At 51.0% G+C, this 23,592-nt stretch overlaps 1 protein-coding gene across 4 annotated transcripts in view; it reads left to right on the forward strand.

Moving 5' to 3' along the window:
- Positions 1 to 318: 318 nt before the first annotated feature.
- The window catches only part of CHKA (choline kinase alpha), a 32,978-nt gene continuing 9,704 nt past the window's right edge, over positions 319 to 23,592 (forward strand). For 2 of the 4 annotated variants that reach the window (XM_054390294.1, XM_054390296.1), the window contains exons 1-3: positions 319 to 626; positions 6,994 to 7,105; positions 14,901 to 14,954. In XM_054390294.1, the coding sequence (XP_054246269.1) occupies positions 319 to 626; positions 6,994 to 7,105; positions 14,901 to 14,954 (474 nt within the window). Of the gene's footprint in view, positions 627 to 6,993; positions 7,110 to 13,677; positions 13,695 to 14,900; positions 14,955 to 23,592 lie in introns of all 4 variants that reach the window. The other 2 variants (XM_054390293.1, XM_054390295.1) reach the window with 2 other exon arrangements.

Below are 23,592 nucleotides of genomic sequence, written 5' to 3' on the forward strand. Positions count from 1 at the left end.
CGCGGGCAGCCTTTCCCCTCCCCTACACTCCCCCGCCTCCCGCCGCTAGCTTCTTGCCGCCGCGGCGGACCCGGGGTCGATCGGCATCAGCCAATCAGGGCGGCGGGAAGCGGCGTGAGGCGAGCGGGCCCGCGTGCCGGGCTCCTAATAAAAGGCGGGGCAGGGGGGGCCGCGCGGCTCACTCGCTGCTGGCGCTCGCGGTGCACGGGCGGACGCACGCGAGGGGAGAACGCACGAGCTGTCGCAGCCGCCCGCCCCGCGCCCCAACAGCTGCCGCCCACTGTCCGCCGCCGTCCCCTCGCCCACCCGCACCGCGCCATGAAGACCAAGTTCTGCAACGGCGAGACCGACCCTTCCCCGCTCGGGCTCCTCCTCGGCTGCAGCTCCGCTGCTGGGCAGCCCCCCTCGCCGCTAGCTCACGCCGACCCCGAGGGGAAGGACCCGGTGGCGGCGGGCAGAGGCGCCACGACCCCGCCTGCCGCGCTTCTGCTGCCGCCACCGGCGCCTGAGGCGGAGCCGCCGCTCGATCCGCGGACGCGGCGTAAGGCGTATCTGTGGTGTAAGGAGTTCCTGCCCGGGGCCTGGCGGGGACTGCGGGAGGAGCAGCTGCGCATCAACCCCATCAGGTCAGCGCCGGGGGGGCGGCGTGTCCGTGAGGGACGGGGGCGGGTCCGGCCGGGAGCCGCTTCCTGAGGCAAGCGGTGCGGGCGGTCGGGACCCACATCCACTCTCTTAATTATTACTATTATTATTAAATTCCTGCCGCAATCCGTTGCTCCGGGCGGAGCGGCAGCGACTGCGTCCCCGCCTGCGCTCCGGGGCGACGCGGGCAGGCCCCGTTCCGCGCACCGGCGGCGGGGCGAAGCCGGCGGGAGACGCACCGCCTCGGCACAGGGAGGTGTCGGTCGGCCCCCGGTTGGCTGCGGCAATCCCCCCCGCTCCCCGCCCCGGTGGTGCGGGGTGCTGCAGCGCCGGAGCCGGGGGAGGGGCCCGCTCCGGGGCGGTGGCGGTGATGGAGCCGCTGCGCCGGCTGCGGGGCTCACTCCTGTGTCCTTTTGGCTTGGCCCTGCCCGTTCTGAGGTCGGGAGTGAGCAGGTAAATGAGGCGGATCGATGATGTGACTCATCCCGGAGCATATATAGTAACAAGTGCTTGTGACTCAGCACCTTGGAAGCAGGAATATGTAAATTGGGGACGTTCTAGAAGCCCTACGGAATGTGTGTGAGGGTTTTGCCTCCTCTGCAGAATTTCCCTACTCCTTTTTTTTTAATTAGTCCTGTGGCTAATTGCAGTGGTGTTAGTTCAGGGTTTCATTTTCACTGCCTGGTCATTCTACCTGAGCAGATAGTCATACAGTTTCAGGTGATCCTAGAACTGTTTGGGTTGGGAAAGTCCTCATGGAATCCAGCCATCAACCTGACACCGTGGCCGTTAAACCATGTCCTAGAGTGCTATGTCCAGACTATTGTCGTCTCCTCTTGAGCCCCGAGTTTGCTTTCCTAGTGATTCTACTTTTGTTGATGCACAAAGTACCTGCAGATCTGCCCCAAAGAGAGCAGAAAGTGATGACAGAGTTCTGATCTATACAATTATAATCAAAGCCCATCAGGTGTTATAAGAGCTTGGTTAAAACTGAGCAGCTCCCTGAAATCCAGTGCAGGCAGCGTTTGTGGTGTTAGATCTCCTTACTTCACATCATCGTAAGTTGGTGAAGGACGTTTTTAGAAGCCAGTTCCTAGAGAGTGACCCACTCTGATAATCTTTCTGTAATCTGACTTGCTGAATTGTTTGCATCCTCCTTAGATAATACTGCTGATTTGGGTACTTATTTCCTGAAGCCTCTGAGTTTAGCACAGTTTTTCCTCCATTTCTCAGCAGCTTCCCCTCAGAGACACCCCTGCAGGCTGGCTTGATGGTTTCCAGATGGGCTGAAACTTAAGCATGTGGGGAACCTGTGCTGGATGGTAGTTGTGCTTTGTTTTGGCAAAGGTCTTCTCACCACTCTTATCTATGGACAATGCAGCACTGGATTGGTTTGAGGATTTTGGTTCCCCAAAAGTCAGTCACTTGGTGTGCATGCTCCAGTGTGTCTGCCAGCATTGCCATTTCATAGAACCATAGAAGGCTTTGAGTTGGAGGGGACCTCAAAGCTCATCCGGCCCCAACCCCTGCCATGGGCAGGGACACCTCCCACCAGCCCAGGCTCCTCAAGGCCTCATCCAGCCTGGCCTGGAATACCTCCAGGCAGGAGGCAGCCACAGCCTCCCTGGGCAACCTGTGCCAGTCTCTCCCCACCCTTACTCCAGCAATTTCTTCCTCATCTCCACCTCAATCTCCCCTCTCCCAGCTCCAAGCATTGTCCCTTGTCCTGGCATTCCAGCCCTTGTCCAAAGTCCCTCCCCAGCTCTCCTGGAGCCCTTCAGATATTGAAATCCAGATCTAAGGTCACACTGGAAGCCTTTTCTTCTCCTGACTAAACTCCAACTCTTCCAGCCTGTTCCCACAGGGGAGGTACTGCAGCCCTCTGATCATCTTTGTGACCTCCTCTGGACCCTCTCCAACAGCCTGTTTTTGGTTGCAGTAGTCCAAACCCTCACCACAAATAGCTGTGAGGTGCTTGGTCTCCTATGGTGAAAGGGCCCAGTCCTCATTTGAGAGCAAAGAAATAGATTCACATCTGATCAGAATGCAAAGTACAAGGACATCTGTGTGCTGTGATTTGAGGAGAGCTATGGGAGGCTCTGCAAAGAGGTGACCCTCTTGGAAGGGTTTACCTTTAAGTAAATGGTAGCAGCAGACTGGCTGGGAGCTTTATCTCTAAGAGGAAGGTTTGCCCTTTTGACCCTTCAGCTCCTGAGCCTGCTGACCTTTCAGGAGAACAATATCTTTTATCTGACTCCCATATGGGTTTCCTTGATTAGAGGTAACTATTGAAGCAAAAAACTGTAGTGAAACTTCTGGCTAAGGAAGTTCAGCCTGAGTGAGACACTCTTGTTTGGCTGAAAAGGTAGAAATAGAAGAGTTTGTAGGTGTTTGTTTGCTGTGTGCCTGCTTGACATGTGTTTAAAGAAGGAACAGAGCTGCTCCTGCAGGAGTTTTGAGCTCTAGGCCAGTAGCTCATGTAAAGTGGCTTTCAGCGTGTTTGGTTCTATTTAAGTATTAATATTTTCACCCAAGTCTGCATCAGAGGCTCAGCAATGATGGCAAATGTTTCCCAAAGCCTGCCTAGTAGAGTTTCAATAAGGCAGAAATGTGGTTGGTGTAGCTAAGCCCTGCTCTGATTGCAGAGCAGTCTGCCTGTGCTCTTCCTTTGATGCCCTTTCCATCTGGCTGCATTTTCTACCTGTTAGCCTTCATGGTTCAAAGTTACCTCATATCTCTTGTCTCTAAACATCCTTTCTTGGGTGCCTGCCAAGCCACCTGGTTTTCTTCTCCACTTCCCTGAGCATGTGGTGCAGCTGCTTTTTCACCCTGTTCTTGAGAGCTCTTCTCAGTCTGTGGCTTTGGCTCTGTGGGCCAGCCCTGCTCTGTATCATACTGGTTGTCTACTTCTTGGTATCCTTTTCCTCCAAAAACTTTCTTAATTCCCCACTGTCCTGTAAAAGAGCCCAGAAAAATATTTGAAGTGAGAGGGATATCAGATTAGGACTGAGGACTGCATCTGCTGTGGATTCCTGGAGTCAAAACTCACTGCCAGGTAATATCCATAGAATCACAGAATGGGTTGGGTTGGAAGGGAGCTCAAAGCTCATCCAGGTCCAACCCCCTGCCATGGGCAGGGACACCTCCCACCAGCCCAGCTTGCTCAGGGCCTCATCCAGCCTGGCCTTCAACACCTCCAGGCAGGAGGCAGCCACAGCCTCCCTGGGCAACCTGTGCCAGTCTCTCCCCACCCTCACTCTCAACAATTTCTTCCTCCTCTCCACTCTCAATCTCCCCTCTCCCAGCTCCAAGCCATTGTCCCTCATCCTGGCACTCCCAGCCCTTGGCCAAAGTCCCTCCCCAGCTTTCCTGGAGCCCTTCAGGTACTGGAAGGCTGCTCTGAGGTCTCTCTGGAGCCTTCTCTTCACACTGAACAGCCCCAATACTTGAATACTGTACTGCATTGCTTTATGAAGCAGAATGTGCTGCTATTCACATTCTGGACTTGCTGCAGGGAGTTCAGCAGCATGGTACAAGTAAAATAACTATTTAAAGATCTGTGCTGCCTCATCCCTTCACTGCTGACTGCTGTGTGTGGTGTGTATCTGGTTTGGAAGGTCTTCAGTAGCAGACAGAACAGTTTTTTTTCAGCAGAGCTGATTTACATTTCTGTTTATAAGTAAATTAGAGGTTTCAAGTCCTGCTTCCTCTTACAGCAGAAGCAGCAGTAGGGAAAAACTACTGCACAAGGGAACTTTGAAAACTTATTGATGAACCCAACTTGAATATTGCATCCAGTTCTGTGTCCCCAGCAGCAGAAGGACACAGAGCTGCTGGAGAGAGTCCAGAGGAGGCCACAGAGATGCTCCAAGGGCTGGAGCAGCTCTGCTGTGAGCACAGGCTGAGGGAGCTGGGGGTGTGCAGCCTGCAGAAGAGAAGGCTCCAGGGGGACCTGAGAGCTGCCTGCCAGGACCTGAAGGGATCCTGCAGGAAGGCTGCAGAGAGACTTTTGCTGAGGGTGTCTGGAGACAGGCCAGGGGGCAATGGTTTGAAGCTGAGGCAGAGCAGGGTTAGAGTGGAGCTGAAGAAGTTCTTCAGTGTGAAGGTGGTGAGACTCTGGCACAGGTTGCTCTGGGAGGCTGGATAAGGCCTTAGGCAACCAAGTCTAGCTGAGAGGTGTCCCTGCCCATGGCAGGGGTTTTGGAGTAGATGATCTCTGAGGTCCCTCCCAGTCTGGACCTTTCCATGAACATTGATGCTGCAGAAAGACAATGTAGTAAAGAAAACATAAGGACTGGTGTTCTTAGTGACTTTACTAGGGCCCAAGAAGCTTAGCTCTCCTAATCCAGTGTGTATCCAGCTTGCTAAACCTGCAGAGCGCAAGTGCTGCCAGCCTTCCCTGTCACAACCCTGTTGTGAAGCAGGAGTAGAAGGAGAAGCCAGCATGGCTGTGTACACACGCATGGCTGTGTAACCCCTGACTGACTGGAGCAGAGGGCTCCCTGCCTTGTCTTGTCTGACAGGACTCACAGGGTGACTTCAGTTTGGACAAATGCTTGAGCAATTTCTGCTTTCATTGTAGATTGGGGCATTGGAAATGAGTCCCTAAGTAGGATGATGGTAGCAGGACTCTGCTGTAGCAGAGGTGTTTGGGTTCAATCTTTATAGCTGCCATCTAGGTTTAGAGCTAACTTCTCTAGCTGCCATCCCAGTGACTCATAGAATGGTTTGGCTTGGAAGGGACCTTGAAGTTCATCCAGTTCCACCCCCCCTGCTTTGGGCAGGGACACCTCCCACTAAACCAAGCTTTTAATTGAAATACCATCTTTCAATTCAAACTCACTGCTCAGTTCTGAGCTGCTTATCAGATATATTTGACTGCCCAAACAAGACTCCAGCATCACTTCGAGAAGCCATGAGGATGAACAGAAGTCCACATATCTTGGTTGCCTGCTGCATTTCACACCTGTTAGTTCCTAGCTCAAGCTGCAGCTTGGATCCTGATGGCAAGCTGTACTTGAAGTATGAAGTTGCCAAAGTGCAATTGAAGCCTTCTCTCTCTTCTGGGTTGTTGGTACTGTTGGGAAATTATTTCTCATGTTAAAACACTGTCCAGATGCCTGAGGGGAGGTTTAGGTTGGACATTAGAAGAAACTTCTTCCCTCAAAGGGTTTTCAGACTGGCATAGGCTGCCCAGGGAGGTGGTTGAATCCCCATCCCTGGAGGGGTTTCCAAGAGGCAGAGATGTGGTTGGGCAGGGAGAAATTTAATGAAACTCAACAAGGGCAAGGGGAGAGTCTTGCACCTGGGAAAGAACAACTCCATGGAGCAGGAGAGGTTGGGACTGAGCTGCTGGAGAGCAGTGAAGGGGAAAAGGCCCTGGGGGTGCTGGGGGATGGGAGGTTGCCCAGGAGCCAGCAATGTGCTCTGGTGGCCAAGAAGGCCAAGGGCAGCCTGGGGTGCAGTAGAAGGGCTGTGAGGAGTAGGTCCAGAGAGGTTCTCCTGCCTCTCTGCTCTGCCCTGGTGAGGCCACATCTGGAATATTGTGTCCAGTTCTGGGCCCCTCAGTTCCAGAAGGACCTCAGGGAACTGCTTGAGAGAGTCCAGCCCAGAGCCACAAAAATGATTCAGGGAGTGGAAGATCTTCCCTATGAGGAGAGCCTGAGGGAGCTGAGGGCTCTGGAGCTTGGAGAGGAGGAGCCTGAGAGGTGACCTCATTGCTGGTGATGAAGATGTGCAGGGGGAGTGCCCAGAGGCTGGAGCCAGGCTCTGCTGGGTGATGCCCAATGCCAGCACAAAGGACAGTGGTGGGAGCTGAGGCATAGGAAGTTCCATGGAAACAGGAGGGAGAATTATTTGCCTGTGAGGGTGACAGAACCTGGCACAGGCTGCCCAGGGGGGTTGTGGAGTCTCCCTCTCTGAAGATACTCAAAACCCACCTGGATGTGTTCCTGTGTGATCTGTTCTAGGTGACCCTGCCCTGGCAGGGGGGGTTGGACTGGATGAGCTTTGGAGGTCCCTTCAGCCCTTGCATTCTTTGTTTCTGTGGTGCTGAGTGTCATGGCTTAGTTCCAGACATGGTAGAGATAGCGAGTGGTTGGGCTGGATGATCTTAAAGTTCTTTTCCAACCAAAGTAATTTAATTCTTCCCCATCAGGACAGTAAGGCTGGGGAGGCTCCAAGCCTGACATGCTGAAGGCCAGGCTGGGCGAGGCCTTGAGCAACCTGGGCTGGTGGGAGGTGTCCCTGGTTGGAGCTAGATCTTCAAGGTCTCTTCCAAGCCTGAGCAGTGTGTGATGCTCTGGTGCTGTGTGGCTGTGCAGGTGGCTCTAACCCTCCCTCTCCCTGCAGAGGTGGCCTCAGCAACATGCTGTTCCAGTGCTCGCTGCCCGACGCCGTCCCCACCCTGGCAGACGAGCCGCGCAAGGTCCTGCTGCGCCTCTACGGAGCTATCCTGCAGATGGTGAGTGCCCAGGGGCCTTGGGGAGTGGGAGGGTTTCTCTGGCTTAGTGCTTTGGAGATCTTCATCTGGGCTTCATCCTCTGGGGAGTGTTGCAGTGGTGGGGGATAGCTGAGTAGCTTGAAGCAGAGCTTGTTGTTGTCTGGAACTTACTCTCCTTTCCACACAGCTCCTGCCTGGCGTGTCTCAGCCGGAGGCTCACTTTGCTGTCTGTTTGATCACTAATGTTCTGCTTATGGTGTTAAGTTTGGACTGTGGTGTTTCAGAAGTGCTTTAAAGTTTGCTTCTCTACAGTGTGTAGGACTTTGGCATAACTAGCAAGACTGCAGGAGACTAAACTGCTTTAATTTTAATCTTGGTAGCATTTATGAACCAGAGAGATTAGAGTTGAAGGCTTTGTCAACCTTGTGCAGTGCTGAAGCATTTCATTAGATCTCATGGGTAATTGTGTCACTGGAAATGTGATCTGCAGTGTTAGAATACAAATGAAGCACAAACATCAATACTGGAACAGCCATCTCATTCCTAAACGTGTGACGTGCCTCCTAGCTGGCACTGAAGCTTCCCCTCTGTCAGGCTCTCCTAATGTTACTTTATTTGCTTAGTCAAATGTAAGCAGCTTTGAAATTTTGCAAACCTTAAGAGAAGGGGTTGGCAAGTCTGCTTCCAGTTGTGGGGTTTCAAATCAATCTTTAAAGGTGATCTCTTGTGGAGCTGAGAGGCTGTTTCCAGAGCACAGCAGATCTTCTCCTTCCCAGCTCTGCTGGACACTTGATTATATTGGAAATAAATAATCAGTGTTTAACCTTGTGAAAAGAGGCAGCTCACTAAAATTACCTTTGGGTGTTGGCAGTGGTTTCTATTTGACTTAGATCCTGCTATCCATTAATTGGATATTTTCCAGTCCTCTGCCACTTGCCTGGAGTAACTGATCCAGTACCTGCAGGAGCTTGACTCCTCCTGAAATTTCAGCCCATTCTTCCTGCTGCCTTGACCAAACCTGCTTTCAAAAATCCCATTGGGTACTGTCACTTAAATGCCTTTAAAGTTTCCTCTGATTAAACTGAGGTATTAACTTTCCTGTGGCAGCATCTACTGCTAGAGATACATAAAGGTGGTCTGAAATGGCATGAAATGCTTGGCTACAAAACTGGCAAAGTTAAACTGTTAAGAATATGTAGAAGCTCATTAATTAAAGCTTCAAGAGCCTTTCACAGAATTGTCAGGGTTGGAAGAGACCTCAAGGATCACTGAGTTCCAACCCTCCTGCCATGGGCAGGGACACTTACTCCTTTAAGAGAAACCCAAAGCAAAGTGGGGAAAAAAGGTGGTGAGAAACTGTTTGAAGCTCTCTCCTATAATTGATGCTGGTAATTGTTTCCTGAATTAAGAGCTTTAATGGAATCCTGATTTAATAACATGTAGAAGGCTCGAGTAGGAGCATGGGCTGCAAAACTGCTCTAGTGCTACCACTTCTGTGACCCAAGAGCTGTGAGGAAGTGTGGCCTGGCTTTTACCCTGCAAAGGAGAAGCAGACTCCCTCCTCTTCCCTCAGGGTTTGGTTGGTTTGTTGTTTTATTTTTTTTTTAACTTGCCTTTTCCCTGCCCTTACCCACTGAAGAAATCAACATTTAAAATTTTGGGCTCTAAAAAAAAAAAAAATTAAATTTAAAAAATAAAATTTAAAAAAATCAGAACTAATTTGGTTTGCAAATTTGAAAGTGTGTTGACAACTTTCTAACCTGTCTGCTCTCGGTGTTGAAGGATCTTTTGAGATGTCTAACTTCCTTTATTTCCCTAGTGGCAGTGAAATGACTGCTCTTGTTGGTGCAGTTCACTAAAGGTTAAGTAAGCAGAGAAAATTCCCAAGGTAAAACTTTCAGATTGCATTGAGGTTCACAAATATTTTTTTGTCCACAAACATTTGTCTCTTCCAGCTCCCCCCGTTCCCACCTTCCCCTCCACCTTTTTAAACGCAAGTTTTAAAATATAAGCAAACTGTTTTCTTGGGGTATTTTGAACACCTCACTTTAGGGGATTCTTAACCAGTTTCTGGGTGGCATGAGCAGAATCTTAATGACAGCCCTGTTAAGAGGGAGTCATTTGAGGTGATGCTGCTGAAGTTTACAGCTCTGTTAGAAATTAAGGGATGCTGCTTGAGTAAGTTGGCTGTTGAGACCTTAGGTTAAAACCACAGCTTAATGCTCAACAACTTACTGGCCATTAGTAGCTACACTTGTTGGAGGCTCTGTAAGAGCATGTTTTAACTCACTGCCATTTTACCCCCTGCTGGAAAATGGAGCCCAGACCAGCAGTACTAACCAGCTGCTCTTGCTCCTTTCCTTTAAATGCTGCACTCTGCACCAAACTGTTGTCGAGGAGACAAGCTGGAGGTTAAAATTTCCACTAGAACTGCAAACTAGCTACCTGATCCCAATGTAAGAACCAATGGTACTGGCAGCAGAATTCTTGGAGCCACCTTTGAAAGGAACCTTTCTTGCAGTTTGAAAATAGCCCCAGTTTGCTTATTATGACTCTTGGAAGACACAAATGTCAGTACATGAAACTCATCCAATAGAAACCATGCCAGTTGGCTGAAGCTGCCACACAGGGGAGGCTTTGTGCCTTTCTCTGTCATAGCTGATATGTTTAAGCCAATTTTGTTTTTTCTTGTGTGCATGACTGTTTTGGGGAGGGGGAGCTGGGGGGAGCTGACCTGAGCTGGCTCGGCCATTGTTAGGAATGGCTGCACTGGCATGGATGTCTGAACATCAAGGACTTCCCTGGAGTGTATCCTTGAGCAGAACTTTGGGGTTTTGTGTTTAAGGACAAAGTATTTGTGCTTGTGACAGGTTAAAGTACTAACCACATTAAAACTCCAATGTTTGAGGCACAATGCAGATATGTTCTATGTGGAAAAAAAACCCAAAGGGGAAATGTCTTACTCTGCTTCACTTCTTCTTGCTCCGGCTTAGCTGCTAAATTTGAAGGGGAGCACTGAAAGTAAAACTTCCTCATGATAAAAGTATCTTTAACTGTGTTAACAACAAAGAAAAGGTTCTCCATCAATTGCCATTTCATATCCAGACTTGGAAGATTGGATTTCATCTGCAGATCCACTCTAGTGTTTCTACTTTCAATTCGGATCAACCAAACTTGCCCACCTCTTAGAAATGCCAATAGGATTTCAAGGCAAGATAGCAGCAACAAAGGAAAAAAAGCTCCAGTTGAGGTGAACTCCTTTGGGGGCTTCACCTACCAAAAGGTAACTTGGGGGGGGGATCAATTCCCATTCTTTTATACATGTCAAAAGAACCTCCATTTCCCTGGGGCTCTGTTACTTTGCAACAGCCAAACCAAAACCTTGCATAATAAATGAGGAAAACCAAACCCCAGGGCACCTAAGGTTCCTCTTGTGTCTGCTCACATAGAAACTGAGAGACCAAAAACAGTTGGCACAGTTCTGTGGTAAAAACCCTTTTCCATACCTGCCTTGCTGCCTGTTATGTACTTATTGATTTGTTTTTTTTATTTTATAACTCAATAAGATGCAGACTGCTGTGTAACTGTAATGCTCAAATGTCTTCTGTGGTTGTTGGTGTCCATGTCTGTCTGTAGCATGGAGTAACTCCAAAAAAATACAATAAAACTCCCTGGCACTGGCAAGAAGGCTTGAAAAGCAAGCAAGCAGCTGTTTGGGGATGTGTTTGTGTTGGGTGGAGTTAAGGGTGTGCTGGGGTAATGTACCACTTTAGTTGTATATGCATGTGTTCTCTGCTGCAGGCTTGCCCATGCGATCGTGCCTAGAGCACTCTGGTTTCCAGGTGACAGACACGATTCACGGTATAGTATGAGATCTCTGAAGTTGGAGCATTCTCTACAGCTTTCATTTTTTTTCTGTAGTACTGGATTTCATTGTTTTGTTTTGTTTTTTTTAAAAAAAGAAGCCTTAAGTAGCACCAGCTACTGTCTGTGCATCTGAATGTTTACAGCCACAGCGAACTGTCAAGAGTGCTGCCCCTTCCTTTGCTCTGCTCCCTCAGGAGAGAATGGTGACTTGGCGTGGAGAGGATTGGAGAGATGTCTTGGTGGCTTTTGGAGGGATTGAACTGGGAATTAGCCTTCACATGATAGAATCTAGGACTTCAACTTGCTACCAGCTCCTTCAGGTCTGGCAGTGATAATCAACAGCAGATACAGTTATTGCTGGATCCCAACCTCTGTGATCCCCTACCCTGAAATTCAAAGCATCCAGACCTCTGTAGTTCCAAACCCTGAAATGCAAATGATCCAAACCTCTCTGGTCTCCTACCCTGAAACGCAAAAGGATCCAGACTTCTGTGGTCCCATACCCTGAAATTCAAAGCATCCAAACCTGTGGTCCCCTGCCCTGAAATGTAGAAAGGATCCAAACCTCTGTGGTCCCCTGCCCTGAAATGCAGAGGATCCAGACTTCTGTAGTCCCATACCCTGAAATTTAAAGCATCCAAACCTCTGTGGTCCCCTGCCCTGAAATTCAGATTGTCTTCCAAGAGCTTTTAGAATTAAGAAGTTTCCTCTGCATAGGTTGATTGGATATTAGGAAAAATTTCTTGTGTGCAAGAGTGGTCAGGGATTGGCACAGGCTGCCCAGGGAGGTGGTAGAGACCCCATCCCCGGAGGTGTCCAGGAAACATGAGGACAAGGCAGTTGGGGACATGAATTTATGGTCATGGTAGCTGGATTATGGTTGGACTTGATCTTAAAGGTCTTTTCCAACCTTAACGATTCTATGCTGTAATTCTTGGCTTTGAATTCCTAAGGATTTGTCTAAATGAAAGCAATATAGTATTGTGAAGTCTTAAACTACTAAAGCTTCATAAACTCAACAAAAACTCAGTGAAGTCCAGAAAATTGGAGTTCTAATGGAAGCCTTCAATTTGTGGGCAGAGTTAAGGGCTATTTGGGGAACAAAAAAACCCAAAACCCCACCAAGTTGCAGGTTCTTCCTGTAGGCAGAGTTCTGCTGAGCATCATTTGGGGTTTTTGGTAGAGTCCTGATCCTCCAGCTGCAAGGGGAGGTAGTTTGGGGCATTAGGGAGAAAATGATGATGAATTCAAGGTTCTGTGCCAAAGTGCCAGATGTGTAAGCACTGTCTGGTCCTCCCTGATACAGATCAGCTCATGTGCAATGTCTCCCATTCTAGGAGTTCCATCTTGTACCTGAGGCTTCTTAAGAAGCAGTTGACATGGTCAGAGTGATCTCTCTGCATGGAGCTGTCCTCCCTTACTCACACTCCAGTGAGCTTTCTCAATCTGCTTTGAGAACAAACCTTCCTACCTCAAAGGAAGCACTGAAAAACCTTTGAAGCCCTTTTAAAGCTGTAGAGCACATCCATGTCTAGCTCATGTTTCCATAGAGAGGGTGACTCAAAGCCTCCCACAGCTATTATCTTACTTGGGTAATTCACCTGCTGAGTGCTACTGAAGTAAATAGCTCCCAGAGCTGGACACAGGGGTGAGCTATTGGAGCCTGTGGGAAAGCTGAATTCTGGAATGGCTCAGGCTGGAAGGGATCTCAGAGATCTACTCCAAACTCCCTGCCATGGGCAGGGACCTTTCTCACCTAGAGCTGGTTGCCCATGGCATGGTGCAGCCAATGAGCTGAGTAGCAGATAAATACCTCATGGCTTGAGGTGCTTCACTTGGAGCCACTGTTCTCAAAGCTGGTTGTGCAGTCAGGGAACAACCAATTCCTACCACTTGGAGACATAAAAGTGCTTCCTGCTTGCTTCATTCTCCATGGAGCCTGGGCCAGTCCCAGGCTGACCATGTGGCCACTTGTGCAGACTGATCCTCTCCTAGCTCCCATCCACACTTGCAAGTGAGTCCCACAGTGCTTCCTGTTCATTCTCTTCTGTGCTGAGGGAGCAGACAAGAGGAAGGGGTGCTGCAGGAGTCTCCTCTTGCGATGACTCTGCAGCACACATCCCCAGCTCTGATGGCATAGCAGATGCCATTAGGCTGTCTCCAAGGCCAGTCTGAGATGGACTCTTGGAACTGGCCAGCTCTTTGTACACCGGAAAGCAGATGCCAGTTCAGGTGGCAGGGAGAAGCCTAATCTGCTTCCCTTCTGCTGAACTGAACCATTCTGAGAGCACCATTAATCAGGAAAGACTCCTGGATGGTGAGTAACCTTCTGACTGTTCCAGACAAATGTGTAAGATGCCAGAGTGTGGTACTGGTGCAGGACATGCTTGTGCAGAGGAGCCCTCTGTAAATGGCTTTAATGCTGCTGAGTGCATTTAGCTTTAGTCGACTTCAGCTTCCTCCAAAGGAGTAGAAACTAATAGTTAAGGTTTTTCTCTCCACATTGTCTTGTTTATTTTAAAACTTATTATCCTAGTGGAATGGAAAGTACTTGCTTGAAAGGCCATGGATTGATGTTAACCACACTTCTTCTATAGCTTCTGAAGTGCTGTAGCTGCAGAGCTGGTGTCAGGCATTAGCTTGTGGTCTGGTTACTTCAGGCAGCTGGTGGTGCTGAACTGTATTGCATTCAGTGGATATTTCCACCCTCACTTTGGACACGTTAGAGCTTTGGAACAGCAAGGTGTGCACCTGGGTCTAGCAATCAGAGTTGTACTGCAGGAGGTGGAGTTGCAGGCTGCCTCTAAAGCTAGGCTGGTTTTAAATGCTCAGTGGTGGAGCTGCAGCCTAAAGAGCAGCCACAAACTGTCACTAATCCTAAGCAAATATTTGCTCTCTTCTCCTTCCCTTCAAGCCTTTTAAAGGACAAAGGGGTTTATTACATCTTGAATTTTCCATGTGCAGCTCTATTAAAAGCATGTGCCACTGAGGGCTCACTTGCTGAGGGTATGGCTTGATGCTCTGCAACTGCTTTATAATGGCTGTTAACAAGCCTAGCACCATGCATTATGCATGGGCTTGGTTGAAGTTTTGCTGCTACACCACAGGGCTCACTGAGGCATCTGGAGCTGCCATTAATCCTTGCCAGTGAGGGTGGGGAGAGACTGGAACAGGTTGCCCAGGGAGGCTGTGGCTGCCTCCTGCCTGGAGGTGTTGAAGGCCAGGCTGGATGAGGCCCTGAGCAAGCTGGGCTGGTGGGAGGTGTCCCTGCCCATGGCAGGGGGTTGGAACTGGATGAGCTTTGAGGTGCCTTCCAACCCAAACCATTTTAGGATTCTCTGGGCAGTTCATTTGAAGCAAAGCCTTGGGTTTGCATTGTCCATAGAGCCCTGACAGTGTGTGGGAAATAACACCATGAGAAATTTGGCAATAGAAAATAAGAAAATATAATATAAAATTGGGGCAGGGGGGAAGGAAGGGCTTTGCAGGCTTGCAAGCAAGCCTCTTCTAATGGTCCTTGTAAGGCTTTTATGTAATCCCTGTAATGCATCTCTTAAGTGCTTTAGCTGCAAGAAGAATGTCATCCCAGCTGTCCTGCAGGGCCACTTCATCTTCTCTTAATTAAAAATGTTCCCCTAAGCTTGTGTTGCATTGAAATCTGGTTTTAAAACACTGGGGAACCAAAATCATACCTGGAAATGGGCTCTGGGCTGTTTGCAGGAGTGGCTCCTTGTCAGTGGCACATCCTTTTGAGAGCCTTTGGTCCTGATGGAGTAGTATGGTGGTCAGTGGCCAGGTGGATGCTAGTGCTGTAGCTGTCACAGATCAAGAGAGTGCTGAGATATGTAGTTAATTGTAGCTGGCACTTCTGCTCCCTTTGTTCTGGTGGTTGCAGGTTAACTGTGTGAAATTTCATCATCTCATTGTGTTTGCTTCTTCTCATTCATAGAGGTCCTGTAATAAAGGAGAGTCTGTACAGTCTCAGAAGGAAAATGACTTGCAAGTGAGTAATCAGATTTGCTTATTTCACAGAATGTTGGAGATGGTAGAGAAATGTCTGGTGGGATTGCTGGTCCCAAACCAGCAGTTACTCAGCTGGTGGCTGGGCTAGAATCTGTAGGGAGCAATGAAGAAAAGGGATCTGCATGCTCAGAGAAGTAACTGAGTAGCTGAACATGGTTTGAAAAGATTTAACATGAACAGGAAAGACTAAAGACAGCAAAGATTCCACATGAACAAGAAAGACCTCTCCAGTTCTGCCTTAAATGGTTTCTTACCTCTGTTCAGTATTTTCATCAACACTATAGCCAGAGACTGAGGCACCCTCAGCAAGCCTGCAGCTGACACCAAGCTGAGGGCTGTGGTTGGTAAGGCTGAAGGACAGGATGGAGCCATCCAGAGGGACCTGCACAGGCTGCAGAGGTGGCTGAGGAGAACCTCAGGAGGGGCAAGAAGGCAAAGTGCAAGGTCCTGCACCTAGGGCAGGGCAAGCCTCAGGATCCATCCAGGCTGGGGGGGATGAGATTGAGAGCAGCCCTGCAGAGAAGGACTTGGGGGTGCTGGGGAAGGGGAGAAGCTGGCCAGGAGCCAGCAATGGGCACTGGCAGCACAGAAGGCCAAGGGCAGCCTGGGCTGCATCCACAGCAGTGTGGCCAGAGCTGGAGAGAGAGGATCCTGCCCCTCTGCTCTGCTCTGGGGAGACCTCACCTGCAGGGCTGGGGCCAGCTGTCAAGCAGGACAGGGACCTGCTGGAGAGGGTCCAGAGGAGGCCACAGAGATGAGCAGGGGGCTGGAGCAATGGTTTGAAACTGGAGCAGGGCAGAGTTAGGTTGGACATCAGGAGGAAGCTCTGCACAGTGAAGCTGGAGAGACACTGGAACAGGCTGCTCAGGGAGGTGGTTGGGGCCCCAGCCCTGGAGACATTCACGGTCAAATTTGATCTGGCCCTAGGCAGCCTGCTCTAGCTGGAGGTGTCCCTGCTGCCTGCAGGGTGTTGGATGAGATGAGCTTGGAGGGTCCCTTCCAACCCACCACAATCTGTGCATGAGGTATCAGCAGCACTGCCTCTCACCTGGGGGCTCTTCCCTTAGGAGAGGACAATCAGGACTCAGCCTAACCCTAGCTGTGTAAAACAGTGCTGAGCTCTGGGGACAGTCCATGGAGATGGAGAGCCCTTCCTCTTCCTCATCGAGTCTAGATGAGCACTGTGCTTGGATCATTTGTCTGCTGCAAGCTTTAAAGTTGTGTTTGGAACCACTTCTGCTCATGCAGCACAGTGCTGAGCTGCCTGTAATGTTTCAGCCCTCTGCAGGGGGGCTGGTGAAGGAGGTCTCTGCCCTGGCAGTGTTTTGCAGCATGTTAGCCAGATGCTTTCCTTGCTCTGTGCTGCTCTTTCCCAGCTCTGCAGTGGTTTGGCAGTTCCACTCCTTTGATAAGTGCTGCTTTTCTCCCTCTCTCTGTTCTGCCCTTGGGGATTGCTGTCTGAAACACTTTCAGACTTTGGCTTTTTCTTCTAGCAAGCTGAAACTGGTTCAAAAACTTCTGTTGTCCAATGATTCCTTTTGAAGTTCTGTTTTGGACCTTTTAGTTAAGTTTACTGGAAGAGCTTCAATCAGTTGAACCAAGGTCAAATTGAAAAATGTGCTGCTTTGATTCATCAGCAACAGGGTCAGTGGCATTGAGGCACCCTTGGCAGCTTTGCCCATGACACCAAGCTGTGTGGTGTGCTGGCCTCACTGGAGGGCAGGAATGGCATGAGGAGGATGTTGACAGGCTGGAGAAGTGGGCCAGGGACAACTGCATGAGGTTCAACAACTCACAGGGCAAAGTCACAGCTGGGTCTGGCCAGCCCCAGGCACAAATCCAGACTGGGTGCAGAGTGGGCTGGGAGCAGCCCTGAAGGGAAAGCCTTGGGGGTGTTGGGTGCTGAGTAGCTGCCCAGGAGCCAGCAGTGCCCTCCTGCAGCCCAGCAGGCAGCTGTGTACTGGGCTGCAGCCAGAGGAGTGTGGGCAGCAGGGCAGCAGAGGGGATTCTGCGCTGTGGTGGTTTTAAGGCTATACCTTAAATTTTTCTTCACAAAGTTCAAGCAGAAATGTGAAAGAATGTAAATAAATCACAATTTGGTGTAAGAAAGCAAAATAATGATTATTCTAACACTTCCATTAGAGAGAGAAATGTTTCTGCTCAGATTAGGAAGCAAAATGAAGCTGCTTTGGATCCTGTGGCATCCCCCTTGGCTCTGCTCTGCTGAGACCTCACCTCCAATCCTGCCTCCAGCTCTGCTGTCCCCAGCAGCAGAAGGACACAGAGCTGCTGGAGAGAGTCCAGAGGAGGCCACAAAGCTGATCCAAGGGCTGGAGCAGCTCTGCTGTGAGCACAGGCTGAGGGAGCTGGGGGTGTGCAGCCTGCAGAAGAGAAGGCTCCAGGGGGACCTGAGAGCTGCCTGCCAGGACCTGAAGGGATCCTGCAGGAAGACTGCAGAGAGACTTTTGCTGAGGGTGTCTGGAGCCAGGCCAAGGGGGAATGGTTTGAAGCTGAGGCAGAGCAGGGTTAGAGTGGAGCTGAAGTTCTTGAGTGGGAGGGTGGTGAGACTCTGGCACAGGTTGCCCAGGGAGGCTGTGGCTGCCTCCTGCCTGGAGGTGTTGAAGGCCAGGCTGGATGAGGCCTGAGCAACCATGGGGCAGCAATGTGCCCTTGTGGCCAAGAAGGCCAATGGGATCCTGAGGTGCATTAGGAAGTATGTCCAGCAGATCCAGGGAGGATCTCCTCCCTCTCTGCTCTGCCCTGGTGAGACCACACCTGGAATATTGCATCCAGTTCTGGTCTCCCCAGTTCAGGAGGGACAGGGTTCTGCTGGAGAGAGTCCAAGGGAGGGCTCCAAGGATGCTGAAGGGACTGGAGACTGCCTGGGGAGGAGAGGCTGAGAGCCCTGGGGGTGGTTAGTCTGGAGAGGAAAAGGCTGAGAGGAATCTGATCAATGTCTATCAATAGTTGAGGGCTGGGAGTCAGGAGGGAAGGGACAGGGACAGCCTTTGCTCACTTGTGGCCTGGGATAGGACAAGGAGCAATGGATGGAAACTCCAGCACAGGAGGTTCCACCTCAACATGAGGAAGAACTTCTGCACTGTGAGGGTCATAGAATAGAATAGAATCATAGAATCAAGAAGGCTGGAAGAGACCTCAAGGATCATCGAGTCCAACCTGTCACCCTAAACCTCATGACTATCTAAACCATGGCACCAAGTGCCACGTCCAATCCCCTCTTGAACACCTCCAGGGATGGTGACTCCACCACCTCCCTGGGCAGCACATTCCAATGGCCAACCACTCTCTCTGGGAAGAACTTTCTCCTCACCTCCAGCCTAAACCTCCCCTGGCACAGCTTGAGACTGTGTCCTCTTGTTCTGGTGCTGGTTGCCTGGGAGAAGAGACCAACCCCCTCCTGGCTACAACCTCCCTTCAGGTAGTTGTAGACAGCAATGAGGTCACCCCTGAGCCTCCTCTTCTCCAGGCTAAACAGTCCCAGCTCCCTCAGCCTCTCCTCATAGGGCTGTGCTCAAGGCCTCTCACCAGCCTCGTTGCCCTTCTCTGGACATGCTCCAGCAATTCAACATCTTTCCTAAACTGAGGGGCCCAGAACTGGACACAGGACTCAAGGTGTGGCCTAACCAGTGCTGTGTACAGGGGTACAATGACCTCCCTGCTCCTGCTGGCCAAACTATGCCTGATGCAGGCCAGGATGCCATTGGCTCTCTTGGCCACCTGGGCACACTGCTGGCTCATGTTCAGCTGCTGTCAACCAGTACCCCCAGGTCCCTTTCCACCTGGCTGCTCTCCAGCCACTCTGACCCCAGCCTGTAGCTCTGCATGGGGTTGTTGTGGCCAAAGTGCAGCACCTGGCACTTGGATTTGTTGAATGCCATCCTGTTGGACTCTGCCCATCTGTCCAGCCTGGCAAGGTCCCTCTGCAGAGCCCTTCTACCTTCTAACAGATCAACACCTGCTCCCAGCTTGGTGTCATCTGCAAATTTACTGATGATGGACTCAATCCCCTCATCCAGATCATCAATAAAGATATTGAACAGGATGGGGCCCAGCACTGATCCCTGGGGGACACCACTAGTGACAGGCTGCCAGCTGGATGTGGCACCATTCACCACCACTCTCTGGGCTCTGCCCTCCAGCCAGTTCCTAACCCAGCACAGAGTGCTGCTGTCCAAGCCACAGGCTGACAGCTTGGCCAGGAGTTTGCTGTGGGGGACAGTGTCAAAGGCCTGCTGAAGTCCAGGCAGACTACATCCACAGCCTTTCCCACGTCCACAGGTCCCAGAGCAGGCTGCCCAGAGAGGTTGTGGAGTCTCCTTCTCTGCAGCCTTCCCAGCCCTGTCTGGATGTGTTCCTGTGTGACCTGTGCTGGATTCTCTGGTCCTGCTCTGGCAGGGGGTTGGACTGGAAGATCTCCAGAGGTCCCTTCCAACCCCTACCATCCTGTGAGAGTTGTCCCTGCCCATGGCAGGGGATTGGAGCAGATGATCTCCAAGGTCCCTTCCAACCTGGGCCAGTCTGTGGTTCTGTGATCATTATTCAGAAATGACAAATGGAGCTGCCTTGGCTTCTTCCTGCCTCAATTCAGGAAAAAAAAAAGTCCCAGAAAACAACAGAATTCCAGCCAAGCCCCAGGCCAGTGCTGGCAGCTTGGAGGAGTGTTGCAGTGCAGGAAGCAAAGCTTTGAACTTCAGAACTGTCCTCAGCTCTTCCCCAAAAGCAGGGGCTCAGTCCTGGTAGAGTGTGGTGCTTGGAGGCTTGGAACTTCCCTGCTGGATCAGGAATTGCTGTCTGGGTGGAGCTGTGAAGTTTCTTGTTTAGGTCAAAACTGTGAGAGGATTTGTTCAGGGGAGTTGATCTCATCCTCTGGGGAGGAGAAAAAGCTTTGGAGTGTTGGGAGCTGTTTGCCAGCTGTGGCTGCAGGTGGGTGGTTTCTGCCAGCCTTTGAACAGGGCCTAGCTGTGGTTCACCTTGATTTGGTTGTACTTTGGGGTAAATTGCCTCAATATTCCTGTTTTGACCACTTTGTAGTGAGCTTTTAGTCACAGCAGGAATAAGGCAGAAGCTTCAGCTCCAACTAAAGTACAGAAAGGCTTTTGATGTCCTCTGGCCTGAATGTGAGTGGAAAAGCCTTGTAGAGAACTCCCCAAGGCTCAGCTCTGAGCATTCATTTCCAAGTGGGCATGGTCCCATCTCCAGAAGCTTGTTTGAAGTGCCCATGGTTACCTCTGCTTGGAATTGAGTCAGCTGAGAGCCTGGGAGCTGAGGGCAGGAGGATGCTGTCTTTGCAGTCTGTAAGCGTCTGTAAGAAGTATTTGACATAGTAGTGGAGCTTAGTCCTTTAAAGTCCTCAGGTGAGCAATGAAGTGAGGAGTTAGAGACCTGCATCTGCTCAGTGCCTACAGGAGGTGTGCTGGAGAATCAATCATCAGATTGCAACAGGTTGGAAGGGACCCTCCAAGGGCAGGCAGCAGGGACAGCTCCAGCTGGAGCAGGCTGCTCAAGTCCCCATCACATTTGACCTTGAATGGCTCCAGGAATGGGACCTGCACTGCATCCCTGGGCAGCCTGTTCCAGTGTCTCCCCAGCCTCACTGTGCACAACTTCCTCCTGAGCTCCAACCTAACTCTGCCCTGCTCCAGTTCCAAACCATTGCCCCTGGGCCTATCCCTGCAGTCCCTCCCCAGCCTTGCTGCAGCTCCCCTGCAGAGATTGAAATGCAGCTCTTGAGGTCTCCTGGAGCCTTCTCCAGACTGCACAGCCCCAACTCTCCCAGCCTCTTCGTAGAAGAGGTGCCCCAGCCCCTGACCAGCCCTGTGGTCTCCTCTGGACCTGCTCCAGTAGGTTCATGTTGGGAGGTATCCCAGAGCTGCACTCGGTACTCCAGGTGAGGTTTCACCAGAGTAGAGGAGGAGAATGTCCTTTAGTATTTTATTTCCACAGCTGTATTTGTGTAGTGCATGGCATGGAGGTCCATCAGGTGTGAAGGAGAAGTCTTAGTGGCCAAGACATGAAGATGGTCTGATTCCAGGGCTCCTGTTAGGGCTGTTGTCCTGTGGCCATTCTCTTAGTCCAGGAAGTTCTTTTAGGAGTCAGATTCTAGAGCATTCAAACTTAGAATCAGAGAATTGCTTGGCCACTCTTACACCAAAGAGGATTTTTTTCCCTCCTCTCCAACCTAACCTCCCCTGGCACAATTTCAGGCCAGTTCCTCTCCTTCTATCACCTGAGACTAGGGAGCAGAGCCCAACCCCCACCTGGCTGCAGCCTCCTCTCAGGAGCTGTAGAGAGCAATGAGGTCTCCCTCAGCCTCCTCTGCTCCACACTGAACACCCCCAGCTCCCTCAGCTGCTCCTCCCCAGCCCTGTTCTCCAGACCCTTCCCCAGCTTGGTTGCCCTTCTCTGGCCCTGCTCCAGCTCCTCAGTGTCCTTCTTGGAGTGAGGAGCCCAGAACTGAACCCAGCACTCAAGCTGTGTCCTCCCCAGTGCCCAGCCCAGGGGCACCATCCCTGCCCTGCTCCTGCTGCCCACAGCATTGCTGCTCCAGGCCAGGCTGCTGGTGCCCTTCTTGCCCACCTGGGCACTGCTGCCTCATCTTCAGCTGCTGTCACCCAGCACCCCCAGGTCCTTTTCTGCCAGGCAATTTTCCAGCCACTCTGCTCTAAACTTTAGTGTTCTTAAACTGCTGCTTTCAGATGCCTCCTGTTGTTCATCTTGAAGCAGCTCTTGCAGGGAGCCATGCAGCATCCTCTGCAGTGCTGCTGACACTTGGAGTTGTGTTGTTGTGGATTTCCTGAAGCTTCTATGTTTGGAAGCATGCTTGAAGGACTAGGCAGATGTGTGGCAGAAGTGAGCCAGCTGAGTAAGTGGCAGTGCCACCCTCCTGGTTGTCACTTGTGATGCAGTGAGGGGCATCTGAATGGAGAACATTTCTTTGGCACTTGCTGTCCAAAAAAGATGGCAAAATGACCTGGGAGCCTGGGGGTGCTGATGGCCAAGCAGCTGAAGAGGAGCCAGCAGTGCCCAGGGGGCCAAGAGAGCCAAAGGCATCCTGGCTGGGATCAGCAATGCTGTGTCCAGCAGGAGCAGGGAGGGGATTGTCCCCTGGGACTCAGCTCTGGGGAGTGCTGGGTTCAGTTCTGGGCAGCTCAGTCCAAGAGAGATGTGGAGGTGCTGGAGCCAGGGGAGAGGAGGGCAAGGAAGCTGGGAAGGGCCTGGAGAATAAATCTTGTGAGGAGCAACTGAAGGAGCTGGGGATGGTTAGTGTGAAACAGAGGAGGCTGAGGGGAGACCTCATGGCTGTCTACAGCTCCCTGAAAGGAGGTTGTGGAGAGGTTGGTGCTGGTCTCTGCTCACAGGTAATTAGTGACAGAACAAGAGGGAACAGCCTCAGGCTGGCTCTGGGTAGGTTTAGACTGGACAGCAGGAAGAAATTTTCCCCATCAAGAGTGGTCAGGCACTGGAATGTGCTGCCCAGGGAGGTGGTGTAGTCCCCAAGCCTTGCTGGACTTGGTGATCCTGAGGCTCTGTTCCAAGCTGAGTGATTCTGTGGGTCTGTGAGGAGCTGACAGCCAACAGAACTGCTGCTACTGGACTGTAGGACCTCAGACAAATCCAGTGTTGGCCACTGATGGGCTGGACATCCATGGGCAGTGATGGACACCCAGTAACCTGGATCTCATTTGCTTCTTGGTGCATCAGGCTGCAGAGTGGTAGTGAAGAGTTCAGATCTGTGGTGCTGAGCATGAAGGGCTTAAAATGACATTCATGGATTTGTTCCTTCAGAGAGTGGTTTGACTTGGAAGAGACTCTGAAGATCATCTATCTCCATCCCTGCTACCAGACCAGGCCTCATATTTTAGTTCTGCTTGGAGGAGCTGAGATGGAAAACCAGTGGATGCAAGTGTCTTAAACTCTCACTTGATGTCTCCTTATGGAAATGAATGCTTCAGAACAGAGTTTGAACGCTTTGAGCTGCTAGAACTTCTTGAAGCTGTCAGAAAACCAGGGTTTTGGCCAGTAATCCAAATAATTTGTCACCAGGACTGCCTGGAGTGCTCCCTGTCTGAGCCTGCAGTGACTGCAGTGCCACTGAAATGCCTGCGAGCTTGGCTCCATTGCTCTGTGCTCAGCTCTTAAGCTTCTCTGGCATGGGTCAAGCTTTGAGTTGCTCAGAAGCAGGCAGAGGCTTGGCAGACCTGTAGGATTTGAGCACAGCTGATTGCTGGTTGACGTCACAGGAATTAGTGACTTACCCTCTGGCTTCTGGGTTTGCCTACAAGCTGCTCTTGCCCTTCAGGACAGCTCTGCTTGGGTGGTTGGAGCTGGGTCTCTGGGACCTGTTTCTAGTGCTGTTAGAGCTGCCTGCTGGTGCTACAGACTGAGCTCACTGCTGCAAGGACAGCCTGGGAGAAAAGTGCTGCTCGGAGGCAGAAAAGAGGCTTCATACACATGGAGAGGGGCCTTAGCAGGGCTTGGTTTACAACCAGCCAACCAAAGTCAAGCAAAGAAAACAAACAAAAAAAACACCCCAAAAAAATCAAATCAACCAAAGCCTCCAGCTCCTAAGCCAACCACTCAAAACCCCCGAGGCAGCC

This window comes from Indicator indicator, chromosome 21, assembly GCF_027791375.1.
Source record: "Indicator indicator isolate 239-I01 chromosome 21, UM_Iind_1.1, whole genome shotgun sequence".
NCBI lineage: Eukaryota > Metazoa > Chordata > Aves > Piciformes > Indicatoridae > Indicator > Indicator indicator.